Source organism: Diorhabda sublineata, chromosome 2 (assembly GCF_026230105.1).
Source record: "Diorhabda sublineata isolate icDioSubl1.1 chromosome 2, icDioSubl1.1, whole genome shotgun sequence".
NCBI classification, from domain to species: domain Eukaryota; kingdom Metazoa; phylum Arthropoda; class Insecta; order Coleoptera; family Chrysomelidae; genus Diorhabda; species Diorhabda sublineata.
In genome coordinates, this window is record NC_079475.1 from 9,217,658 (window position 1) to 9,231,034 (window position 13,377).

General features: G+C 31.4%; 1 protein-coding gene across 1 annotated transcript in view; it reads right to left on the reverse strand.

The window, feature by feature from the left end:
* The window catches only part of LOC130453173 (uncharacterized), a 52,456-nt gene extending 39,476 nt beyond the window's left edge, over positions 1 to 12,980 (reverse strand). Inside the window, exon 1 of the mRNA XM_056792784.1 lies at positions 12,631 to 12,980. Within this exon, the coding sequence (XP_056648762.1) occupies positions 12,631 to 12,723 (93 nt within the window). The 5' untranslated portion in view covers positions 12,724 to 12,980. The remainder of the gene's footprint in view (positions 1 to 12,630) is intronic.
* Positions 12,981 to 13,377: the final 397 nt, after the last annotated feature.

The window sequence follows — 13,377 nt, forward strand, 5'->3', positions numbered from 1 at the left end:
GTCTCTATCTATAATTGCGCACCTTGTAAGAAGACCGTTGAGAGACGCGATAGCAAAACTTTTAGCTACATCGGTATTTTCGCCAATCCTAGTCTGAAGAGTGAGTCCGCCCGAGTGACCGGGCACTCAAACGAGCTGGATCTTGTAGCAATCACTCACAAGATTTTGTAGGACTTTCTTGCACTCCAGAGCACACCTTTTGGCCGTTATATGGTAGCTCTGCTATCTGAGCAGATTAAGATTACTCTGATCTTGTGGCGTCGATTGAGTATCGCGCTTCCACATTCCATCACAGCGAATACCTCGGCGGTAGCGTGTTTCTCAAGCGTAAAAGATTTACTCATTTTGAGGTGTCTTCCGCAGAAGCTAGCTCCGGTCAAGCCATTCCTCCTGGAGCCTAGAACCCATTATCCGATATAGCGGGAGTCACCGATCCACTGCTCCCGCTCAGTGATGGGTGCCTCCAAGCCTTTTTGTGGTATCGGTTCGAGAGTACTTCTTTTACAAACCTTAGTTTGAAGTTCTACTCTACAAAAACTCTCTCTTTGTCCACGATGTTTTTCACGTGTTAGTTGAAAGCGAATCGTTGGTTGATTGTTATACCCAGGTATTTGACGTTTTTTCTCTCCAATGATTTTCTTCGTCTTCGTCGTTTATTTAGATGTTTTGATCGGATTGGTGGACCGTTCTCTTCTTGTAGAGGACGGCTTTACTTTTGCTGTTTCTTATCTCTATGTTCAAAGACTCTTCGTCGTTTTGGAGTAATTTCATCATGTTCTTGTCTTTAAGTTCGCGAGGGTTATAGAACTGCTCCTTGCGGTACTCCTGCATCTTTAGTAGAAAATTTTCTACACATTTTCTGTATAAAGTAGACATAATCGATCGAAATATTTGCTGAATGGAACTGGGTTCCTTCTTCTGAAATGCTACTATGTAAAAATTTTAGACATGCGGGAATTGAAACAGGACGAGTAATTTATTTACTAATCAGTGTTTATCGGAAAGGTAGGTATCTAGATAATTCATTGAACAAATTCCAATTTCTTGCGTAAACTTGTTACCTATATTTTATATTATATAAGGAGACAGAGGAAAAGGTTTTTTTGGTATTTTGCAAAATGTAATTGGTGTATTTATAGAGTGTGGGACTGAATTTTGAATTCCCAATACATTGGAATTTCTCAGAAATTTTCAGTTTGCGTAAACCAAATACAAAACTTGTCGATTCCAAAAACATGTCAGTGGATGTCCCCACATGAATGATTCAATGTATATCCTGTATTGCGGTTGTTACTAAAACAAAGAGAAGCGATATTGTTGAAACGACAATATCAGTTTGGTGTTGTAAGGCGGAATTATAAGTCATAGATAAGAATACATTGTACAATACATTGACCTGATATAATAAAGAACATTAGCATATATATATATATATATATATATATATATATATATACGAAGTTATATTTGTGTCCTGTCAACGTGATACATAAACAATAAGTGTCCTTGGTATCCCCAGCCCATGGGTAATAGACAATCTCGTGGATGATGGTGAATAAAAAGGATAATTTTGATGTAATATTTAGTTGAGTTATCATGCAAATAAAAAAGGTGAGGAACGCGCATAAATTAGTTAGTAGGCGCGTGCAAGTGAAGCCTGTAATGGGGTGGTTGGAGTATCAACACTTTCCTCCTAAAGAAGATTCGTGAAAAAAAAATAATATTGATCGTTGAATACATTTTCAATTCAATATATGAAATATATAAAATTCATAAAGAAAATTTGAGATTAAGTGGTGGATAAGTAATCGATTACGTTGATGATATAGAAGATCTATAATGGAGACAATGTTAAACGAGATAGTAACAGAGGGGAAGCGGATAGAGGAAAATTGGCGAGTACGAATTCATAGAAATAGAAAAGTTTAATAACATTGACATTATTATTAATAATAAAGGAGAGGCCTTCCGTTCTAATGAGATATTGGAAAGTAAACTATTCACGAAACTCATATATAAGCGGTTTCTTATTGGGAACGTGGCAATGAAACACAAAAGTGGACTAACTTTAATATATTTTTCAAGTTTTCGAATACTTATGTATTCTTCATCTGGCACTGAAATTATGGTCAAATACAATATAAGAAATATGTATAAGAATAATAAAATTTGTATTCTTGTAAAAAATTTCAAAATTCATTATTCAAATTGTAAAAAATTAATAAGAAAACTGATTTAAATAACCTTAGTGTTATTTATGCATATCTTTTAGAGTTTGAAAGAACAAATCCTATAAAAATTCAACGCCATTAACAACCAACTAACCTCACCTAACCTATAAATTTCAACATCATTTTTAATGACCTAACCTATAAAATTTGTTGTCATTTATATTATAACCAATAAATATTCAGCTATATTCATAACGACATAAACTATTGAAATTTAATGTTATCAATAAATTAACCAATCAATATTGAACATCATTCACTACAACTTACCCTTATCTAACATATAAAAATTCAACGTCATTCATAATCTAACCAATTGAAAATTACTATAATAACCAGAATCAATATTTCAATTAATCAATAATTCTATTAACGTCAATATGAATATTGAATTTTGAAACCTATCAATTTTGAAATTTTTTACAAGAATACGATTCAAAGCCACCGAAAATCTCAATTAATTATTGTAATTTCAGTTCCAGACAATGAATACATAAGTATTCGAAACCTTGGAAAATATATTAAAGTTAGTCCACTTTCGTGTTTCATTGCCACGTTCCCAATAAGAAACCGCTCATAATATAGCTGGCAAAGACTTCGTTACAATTTATATATATAAAACGATGTTTAAACCAGTAATGATGTACCTAATCAGCTGAAGCACTGACACTAAGAATAGATGATGAAGAAAAATTGAGAAGAACTGAAAGAAATATAATAAGAACAACGGTGGAGCAGTAAACGTTATTGAAGGGGAATATAGGATAAGAACGATCCAAGACATAACTGACGAGCTCAGCGGCGAAAAATCAAAGTTCAGCGAGTTAAGATGCCGCAAAAAGGTATTGTAAGATTTTTCAATTAAACTACGAAGATATCGAACTTCAGAGGTCTGTAGAGGCGGAAAATCGGTAAATATTCCACTGGAGCACATATGGAGACAAGGAACAAAATCTATATCATATAATATGATGCAATGGGATCCAGCTTGTAGGAAAAGACGCAGCAAGCCTAGGACAAAATGGATGAAGATGATCTAAGCAGTAGGAGTTAGAAACTGATGGGAAGACAGTAAATAAGCGAAAAGAACTATGGGGAATGATCCACCACAACAAGAGCATCCAGATTATTGTTAAAAGTTTCTCTCTTAGGTGTTAATTGCTTGTTCCCTCCTTTCACACTTCCACGTGAGTTATTTTTATTACAGTAAGTAAATATTCGATAATGCATTAATCAAATGGACAATATCAGCCAAACGACGCAATTCATCAAATGTGAACAAGAGTACATTTTTGTTAGTTTAAAGCGTGGGAAAATCATTTTTGATAATTTCATCCCTACAGATGAATCAATAACCTTTACAAGAAGTCCCTTCTGCCTTCAAGGTAATACTGTAAATTTGTTTACCATAACAAAATAAACATATAAAAATGACAATACGGAAATTAAAAAAAACGAAATTAATATTTTGAAGGACTATAATTTGAAAAAGAGTATTGAGAGTATGAGTTACAACTGGGTTACAACTTTTATATCATCAGTCCCCGGACATCCTTTTTGCTTATGGATTGTTAAAAAACGTAGTAACTTTTGTGGTCTAACATTTATGAAGAAACCAGCGTCAATGAACGGTTCAATTGAAATAATAAGTACAGTCGGCTAAGCAATTGAACCTAATTAAAATTAATCTAAAATATCAAACGCAAACGAAATCATAAGGGTAAATTTGATGTTACTCATCATTTTCATTGAAATAGTCGTGAAGGTTAAACAAACACCCGTATTTGTTTATTCTATGATGCCGACAGATATAGTACAGTAATAACTGCCCGCGATAAACTAATGTTTCTACTATTACTGTTAACTAAGAATGGGGATGCATTTTCCGTCCTAATTCGTCCCCTTTGTCTCTTCGCTAATAGAAGCTCTTAATTATTGACTTTGAAGCACTAGGATATCCTAATTTCCTCAACTATTTGACGGAATTGGCAATTCGGGTCATCGGCCCTACCAAAAACTTCCGCGTGTTTTATGATTAGGCCTACGCTTTCTTATAGTCTAGTTTTATGTACAAAACCTTCTTACTAATCCAAAACTTGGTCATTTTAAATATTTTGAATTCTATTACAATGTGCCAACTCGTGATCGTTGTTGTCATGAAGATTAGACAACTCGTGACGGAAGATTATGCAGCTAGGGATTTTAAATATGGAATCATCAAAGAACTTTACCAAATTTTTGTAATATCTGTTTGGCATAGATAAAAGGGGAAATTTCAAGAAAAAAAATTGTTATAAAAAGTGAGTCCTGAAAACTGGGAGAAGACAGTTAATAATACGATTAAAGAAATGATGGAGTCACTTATTGTGAATATCGTTTGTAACAGTTCATTCTAATTCTGATGTCGAATTGATTTTTAGGTTGAGTTTTTATATTAAAATTCCTATTTAGGAATGTAACGTTATTTAATAGTGAAAGCTTAAACCCTTATCTTAATATATTTTGCAAAAAAATTAAACATTTTACAAAAATTGCTTTCAAATGTTTAGGAACTATAAGAAGTTTGATTAGGTGATAAATAGATATTTTAGAAATGTTAAATCTTTGCTATAAAAGTATACGCACAATCAAAAAGCACAAATATTGCTCTTTCATTAACTTTGGGGAGCTTCTGGGAACTTATTTCTAAAGTAGACCCTATACTATCAAGCGGCTTGATCAAATATTTGAGCAAATTGATTGTATCAAGCGTGATTGATAGTTTAGAAATCCGTTTGAAGCTTGTAGCAAGCATTGGTGGTGATTGATAAAAACCACCGTCTTTTTTTTTCTTTTTGGGGTTTCTCCCCTTCACAACAACCAATGCTAAAGCCAGCAACCCCAAATCTACATTTGACATAATTATACGCACCACATTACTCCATTTCTCAGTTTCGAATGAGAGTTTTGATCAAAAGATTGAAGTGTTGATTGAAGCGCCCATCAATCGGTTCCTCAAGCATTTAATCAAGCCGTTTGATAGTGTAGTAAACTGAATGTCCTCACAAAAATTCATCTCTGTGGGAATATTTATTATGTCTATTTCGACTAAACAATTACTTAGAATTTTTATTTCGAACAATGCCGTTTCAAAATAAATTATTAAAGATAGTTAAAAAGTAATATAATAGAGAGCAGCGTAGGAATGTAGTGATGTAATATTTTTTTTAAATAAATTCGTTGCAATACAATGTACTGAAAAGTTTTATAATTCATGTCGTGTTTCTTTAATATTACATTTAGCCCAATCGAATTAGTCATTTAGATTCACGAAAATTCTAAGCAGCAAATCTCTTTCGAAATTCATTGGGGGGGAGGGGGTTTATTCGTAGTCTAAATTCAAAAAGTCTTGTTCTACATCCATCATCTTGATTTAAAGGTTTATTTTTTTGTCTCTTGAATAACTCGTTTTTGAATTTTACACGAAAAATAGTTTTCACAAAAGTTGTTTAAAATTACATTTCCTACAATTTTGGTTCAATTTTTTCCTCGATCGATTTTTTTCGATTTATACTCGAAAAGAGGGGATGAATTTTTGGTTATCGAATGACTCGTTTATTTTCAATTTTACGCGAAAAATTGTAAAAAACAAAGTTGTTTAAAATTAAATTTTCTACAACTTTGATTGTCATAAATTTTTCGTGGGATCGATATTTTTCGTTTTATACCTGCGAAGAGGTGGGGGAGAATTTTCGTTCATTGAATAATTCGATAAATCTCCATCTTACACGAACAATGGTTATTCCGAAAATTGTTTGGAATCTCCTGTAATTTAGGTTCTCTTTTCCTTTGTCCCAAACGTGCGTCCCAGAAATATAAAGTTTAGAAAAAATCGGAATCATAATTGTAACAAATAACATTTTCAACACATCCAATTTACAACGACAATCAACAACAAAAAGACAAACAGAAAAAATAATAATACAACTACAATGATAAACGCGATAAGAAAATACTTAGGTTAACCCCCTTTTCTCGAGTATAAATTGATGAGAACCAAAATTGTAGGAAATTTAATTTTAAACAACTATTGTGATAATTGTTTTTCGTGTAAAATTCAAAAAAAAAAACGAATTATTCAAGAGACAAAAAATAACCCTTTAAATCAAGATGACGGATGCAGAAACAAGTCTGGTACCTCTACTTTTTGAAATTAGACTACCAGTAACCCCTTCCCCAACGAATTCCGAAGGAAATTTGCTACTTGGAATTTTCGTAAATCTCCGCCCCTCTTTAAAGCCAATCTGACTGGGCTAATTGAACATCTTTGAAAAGTATACGGCGTTACCTTCTTCGTTCTATTTTCATACAATTAATGTACTTGAATGAATACATTCTAAAAAAAATATTAATTAAAACCAAATTGATTCAGCGACCACATCCTTCGCAAGTCTCATACGTGTTTCTATTTATATAATCACCTTGATGAATAAATTTTTTTATTCTTCCGTAAGGTTCTTCGTCTTTTTTTTTTACATAATTCCTTGTAGCGAATAAAAAATTTCTAGTAGGTATATCAAGAGGAAATTGAAAGTATTGACAGTTGATTGTCATTTGTCAGCTCATTGTGTACTTCGTAGTCATGTCAATGTCAAAGTTATTGTGACGCCAATTCCTAACCTAACTTAACCTAACCCAACTCAGGACGAGGGTATTTCCGGTAAACGAAAAGGTAGACCGAGTATATAATACAACTCGTGTCGGATTTATTGAGAATATTACCTTAATTTAGTAATTAATCCACTTTGTTAAGTTGAAAAATCCAAAAATTGTAACCTTGAATTTATAAATCAACAGTATAAGATAGAGAAATGAATTTTTAAAATTTGCGGAAACAGTAATTTGTATAATTCCATATAATAAAAATAAAAACATGTGTGCAAACTCTTTAATATAATTTAAGATAGCGGGAAACCCATTGTCAAAACTTGTGAAGACTATAAGCTTGATGAGCCAAGCACTTAAGGCTTTTTTGAAAATTATACATAAACGATTATTTAAAAAATGCGAAGAGGTTATTGGTTAAAAGCAATTTGGGTTTAAAAACGGGCTACCACGGAAGGACTATTCAGGACCGAGCATCGCATGAAGGAGAGCTGGTGTGGAAAGAGAACTGATCGCGTGGTAATTAAACAACGAAAAATATCTTATTTGGGACGCATCCTGCGAGGATAGAGATCTTCAACTCTTAAGCTCATATTGACCGGATAGATCGACGAAAGGAGGGGACCAGGGCGTAAACTACATTCCTGGCTACGGAATATAAGAGACTGGTATGGCATTCACGGTACGGCAACAACTTTTGGTCGTGAAGAAGAGGAGTGTCTTCAAATAATAGATTAGAAGTTTTGGACAAAAGAACACCTACACGCTGCAAAGTGTATGGTAGTACAGTGAACCAAGCAAATCACCTCGCAATTTTAAAGACCTTCATGGATTAGTTTGAAATTTTGACAGAAGCTCAAAAATAATGCAAATAACAAACTTGATTTGATGCCAATGTATGCTACTACCCCAGGGGTGAATGCCACCCTTACTCGGGGGTGGAAATTTGAAATTTCAAAATAACACCGGGAATCCATAGAGAATTGAATGAACATTTTTTCACGAAAAACTCGAAAATGACGCATTTAGTGGAAAAAGTTATTCTTATCAAAATTGAGGCTTGTAAAAAAATAAAGAACTTAGTCAGTTTAAATTAAATTTTTTAACAATATTCACAAGTTATAAGTCACTGAAAGCCAATATTTTCTTTTTCGTAAATTTATGCAGAGATTTGACCTCAAATAACGGAAAAACGATCAAGTTTTCATAAAAAATTGTAATAAACATTATTAAAGTACTTTTTTAGACCTTTGAAATAAGCTTTTATAAAACTATCTAGCATAAAAATTAATCGAGTTACGACGAAAATAAGTTAAGTAACTCTAATTTAAAAAAAAATAAAATAAATATAATATAAATAAAATAAAATTAATCGTAGCCCATGTAAAATTATCTTTGTTTAAGCCCTAACTATACGTTCCAAAAGTTTGAATGGTTTGGAACACGTATATTTTGAAAAAAGTTGTTTAATGTGAAAATTTTTTTCGATTTTTAAAAAAACGAGAAAAATTAAACGAAATATAAGTGATTAAAGTACATAATGAGCCCTATAACTGCTTCCATTTAGTAATTTGCAATTTTTTCCATTCTGAGAGGTGGTTTTTGGTGGTCGCATTATTGAAAATATTGAGGGTTAGATTTCTTATACTTGGAGAAAAAAATTCTCCTATTACGATCCAAAATAAAAAAAAATTCATGTTTTTTAGCACATTTTTTAAATAATTTTTGTATGAAGGGTTGTTTTTAAGGGTAGGTGAGCTGTAAAATATCAAAATATTAATGTCATGATACAAAACAATCAACATTTATTATATTTGAACATAGCTATAGCCCATTACCGCTTTAATTCATTAGTTTTCAATTTATTTGAGTATGGGGTGGTTTTCACCCCTTAAAATTAAAAAGCATACTTTACGACCAAGTCAGGTTTGAAGAGGAAGGTAACCTGAACTCAATTCCAAATTTTCTAGAAGATCGATGAAGGTCTTTAAAATTGCGAAGTTTCGGTCGATTTTAAGCTTGAATGGCTGTACTATGAAGAAGAAGAAGATGTTTGTGACAAGTTAAAATGGCATTAGTTTAGATTTCATGCTAAGTCAGTGGGGAAACGAATTGCTTGTATTTGATGATTTCAAATTTAAAAAACGCATTACAGAAAATATGTAACACAAAGTGCCATACTATTGGAGGTAATTTTGCTAATAAATTTCTATGTTTTAAGTTAGGTTAGGTAAAATAATTTTTACTGAAAAACACTTTAAAAATATATTTTCTTTTTCATTTCGTAATTAAATTCCCGAGTTGCATAATCTTCCGTCACGAGTTGTTTAATCTTCATGACAACCACGATCACGACTTAGTTGTAATAGAATTTAAAATTTTATGGTAGGTATTGAAATCACGAGATGGCGCACGCCCAAATAATTCACTTTTGTATGCGTTTGAACGAATTGTTTTTCCATTCCCATAGAGATACGTTCGAAACATTGGATTTGAACGTACAACCGAGTGTAGAGAAATGCAATTTATTATCGATCTGCCGGAATAAGGAGAAATCATTTGGTCCAAACAAGAGCGGATGACCCACCAATTTGATGTTATGATGGTGGATAACCAATCGATTCAAACGTTTTTGTTTAAACTGATGTGTGAGAGCTCGCATTATCATGGTGAAGAATGATTCGTCTTCTGCGATTGATTTCCTTGATTTTTTCTTTGATTTCTAGCAAATAAATGCTGGTGTATCATTCAGAATTGACCGTTATACGTTGTTCTATTGGAACGGTGGGGATATATGAAGTTATTCCGAGAAAACAGGCGACCATTTACTTAAATGTGCTTCGAGCGCGAACTATTGTTGGATATGGTATATCACATGCAATATCAGTTAACGCACAGCATCGATGTTTTTTGGGACAACAGCCAATTTTGGACGATCTCCCAAAATCATCTATTTTTGACCAAGATGAATGTTTCAAGTATCTGTATACAACTCAAATGTCAAACTTTATGTCAGATTTGACATAGTCACATCGGTGTTGTCATATCTCAGAACTTCAGTAGCAATCCTCGTAAATTTCTAAAATCGTCTGCTAAAGATAATAAAATCTATTATGCATTGAAAAGAATTAACTTCAATCGAAATGTAACTTCATCATTATAATTAATTTTTTATTCGTCACAAGACACGTATGTTAGTAATATAATCTGTTTATATTCTTACTCATTAAACATTCAGATTGTCTGTTGATGTTTGCGCAAAGCGGTATGGTTTATTGTTAAAAATATTAATCATCTGTTTACAAATACAAGATAAGTTGCTAATACCAGTTTTCACAAATAGCAATGATGTCAGTTGTTCTATCAATTGTATCGAAGACATTACCAATAGGTAAAAATTGAATTTTTGCGAAAAAATGTCAATAGATATGTAGACAGTACATATTTGGGTTCAAAAACTAACATAGATGGATATATAGACGAAGAAATTATCGAAATAGTGGTTGGAGAAGTATAAAGAAAAACAGTAGAGACCGATCTCTTATGAGACGGATCAAATGAAACAAGTCACAGACCAATCCTTTCACGTAGTGTTACACCAGGCTGAAGATCGGGAAATTTAGAAAAAGTCAATAAGAAAAGAAATAAAGACGTTCCAAATAGGTCACGACTTTCATGACTGAGGAATTGAGTAGAGAGAGATAAAGTCAAAGATATAATTGTTTACAATTATCGATTTTTACTTTTTTATTATTAAACCAGTACAACCAGGACAAATTATTGAAAAGCTTTTAAAACTAACCAATTAATAACAATTTCAAATAATCTTACTTATTGTGAGGTTATGTTCAACCATGTCAAGTTCATGTAAATGTTTAAAAATGGGGCAAACCTTATTTTTTGGTTATAAAACATCGAGAAATCAATATTTTCATTAATTTTCTTTCATTTTTTTCTACTTATTTTAATGTATTTGAGATATAAAGGAGACTCAAGTTTAAAAATCAAAATTTCGACACTTATGATCGTATGATTACTATTAACAACAAGAAATAATTTTTTATACTAATTAATTCATTGTGAAACTCAACGTTACAAAGAAAGCGCGAAGAAAGGAAAGCCTAATATAACAAATTTTTAATCTTATATTATCATATTTATTAAGGGCGCTTGACATGCAATAGAACGTGCAAGAAATTACTTGCAAGTCTCTGTAAACAGTAAAAGTAAACAAATTCCTAACCTCAAATTTTTACTAATATTTTGTACCTAGTTTAACAATGAAAATAACAAAGCTAAGTTTTACGAAAGTCGGCTGGTTTGTTAAATTAAAACAAAAGTAACTATATTTCAGCTTGCACGCAATAAAAAGGGCACAAAACCGATAAAGGCCGATTGACATGATGCAAGACAACGTGCACTGCAATGCAAGACGCAATATTTCTTGATCAAAAGCATGCGCAAATGAATTTCTTAATTCTGCTGATATTACGTTTCACTTTCCTTAAGAGTTTTTCAAATGTTTCTGCATCCATTCTCAACTAATTTTTCTATGTTTTTCTCGTCTAATTTTCTAGCTAATCTGCCCATCAGACTCAAAAAGCAAGGCAAAGGTAGATATAATTATTGCCAGTAATGCACTGGCCACTTTTTTACTTCAATTACCTTTGTTATTTCCAATTTTAAACTGTCCACAAAATATTAAATTGAGTTTGAGGTTAGGAAAATGTTTTATTTTACTTTTGGAATTTTTATGGCAACCATGATGCAGTGACATAATGTCAAATGACGTGAAATATTAATCTATGAAATATTTTAATCTTGCATGTTGTCTTGCATCATGTCAAGCGGCCTTAATTCCAAGATCTTGCATGAAACAATCAGATGAACTTCCCATGCTTTTGTTTTTTTTTTAAATTGTTCGTTTTTGAATGTACTTTTCGATAAAAATATTTGCCTAAAAAACCATTAACAATTTTCGGAAATAAATATGATGGTCTTGGGATTTTTTATTGGCCAAACAAGTGTTGAAATTTTCTTTTTCAAGCTCAGGTCTTATTTTTATCTTGAATGTGCCTGAATATAAAACGAAATATGTGACAAAGTGATAAAGAAAAAACATTGACTTTTTTCATAATTTCCCAAGTAGAATATATTTTATATAAATATTATTAAGTAATTTTATTATCATCAGAATAAGTGATTTTTGTCCTTGAAAGTATATTGTGAATTAAAAAATGATATACTATTATATCATCTATTGAAAACTTACAAATTAATAAATTAAACAATAATAATATGGAATTTGTTGTTCAACTATTAGAAAAATGCTAAATAATACTGATGGGTCTAAAACCATTATCTTCAAGCTAATCACAATACATATTTCATAAAGTTACACATAGGTAAATACTAATGGTTATTATTTAATGATTATGAATTCATAAGTTAACAATTAAAAAAATCCATCAAATTTGTATTTATTATTATGAAAATGACAAAGCTTCTTTTATGTAATTGTTTTAAATTTATGGACATTGTAACAAAACTACCACATTCCTATAATTTTATTTATGAAAAAAAAATATTAAATACTTTTAAAATTACCTAAGTACGTTCTATATTCTTATCTACTTACACACTTTTTCAAATACGTAATGAGTGATAAACACACAAACAACCGTTTCAATAGTGAACTTGTTTTTTATAATAATTATATATGAAATTCCAAATATTTTTTAAAAAAATAACTTACCTTGTTTGGTGATACATCCGTGTCAGTGTATATCGTTAATGTAGATTTTCTTTCGTTGCCAAGACTACTGGAACTTATTGTATTGTACTTCATTTCTATAGGCTTAAGAATTACCAAAATACAAACAAAACGCACTTCACTTAATGTATTTCACTGCTTATCACCACCTTTAAAGTCTTTTAGTTAATAATAAAAACAAATTATTAAAACTACAATAACCGCTAAATTTAGTGTTCGTTAGATGAACACATACATACATACACTCGTGGCGGACACTTCCTTCACTAAGTAATGTAAAGTAGTGATTGTGTGGAATTCCAAACTTCTACTCGACCAACTTGACTTCACACAGTGTTGCCTCATTTATTTGAAAGTAGGAGAATTCATATGTGTTATGATTTACAGTTGTGTAAATCATATTTTATGGAAAACATTGATTAATTATGAAAATTACTTAATTATAGAAATTACGAGATTGAAGAAATTATTCAATTTAATATATAATTAAAAAGTTTAAACGAGGCCAAAGGAAATTCAAAACGAATTTTACATTTAGTAATATACACACATGCAATTAAGTTTCTAATTGAACATAGTCATCAAAAATTAGATAATTTGTATAGAGTGTGGTTAGGTTAGGTTAGGTGAGGTTAGGCTCGGTAAAGTTAGGTTAGGTCAATAATTGTATCGCGATTGCTAATAAGTTCGAAAAATGTATACTGTCGAATCATTCTGTCTTCACTTTTG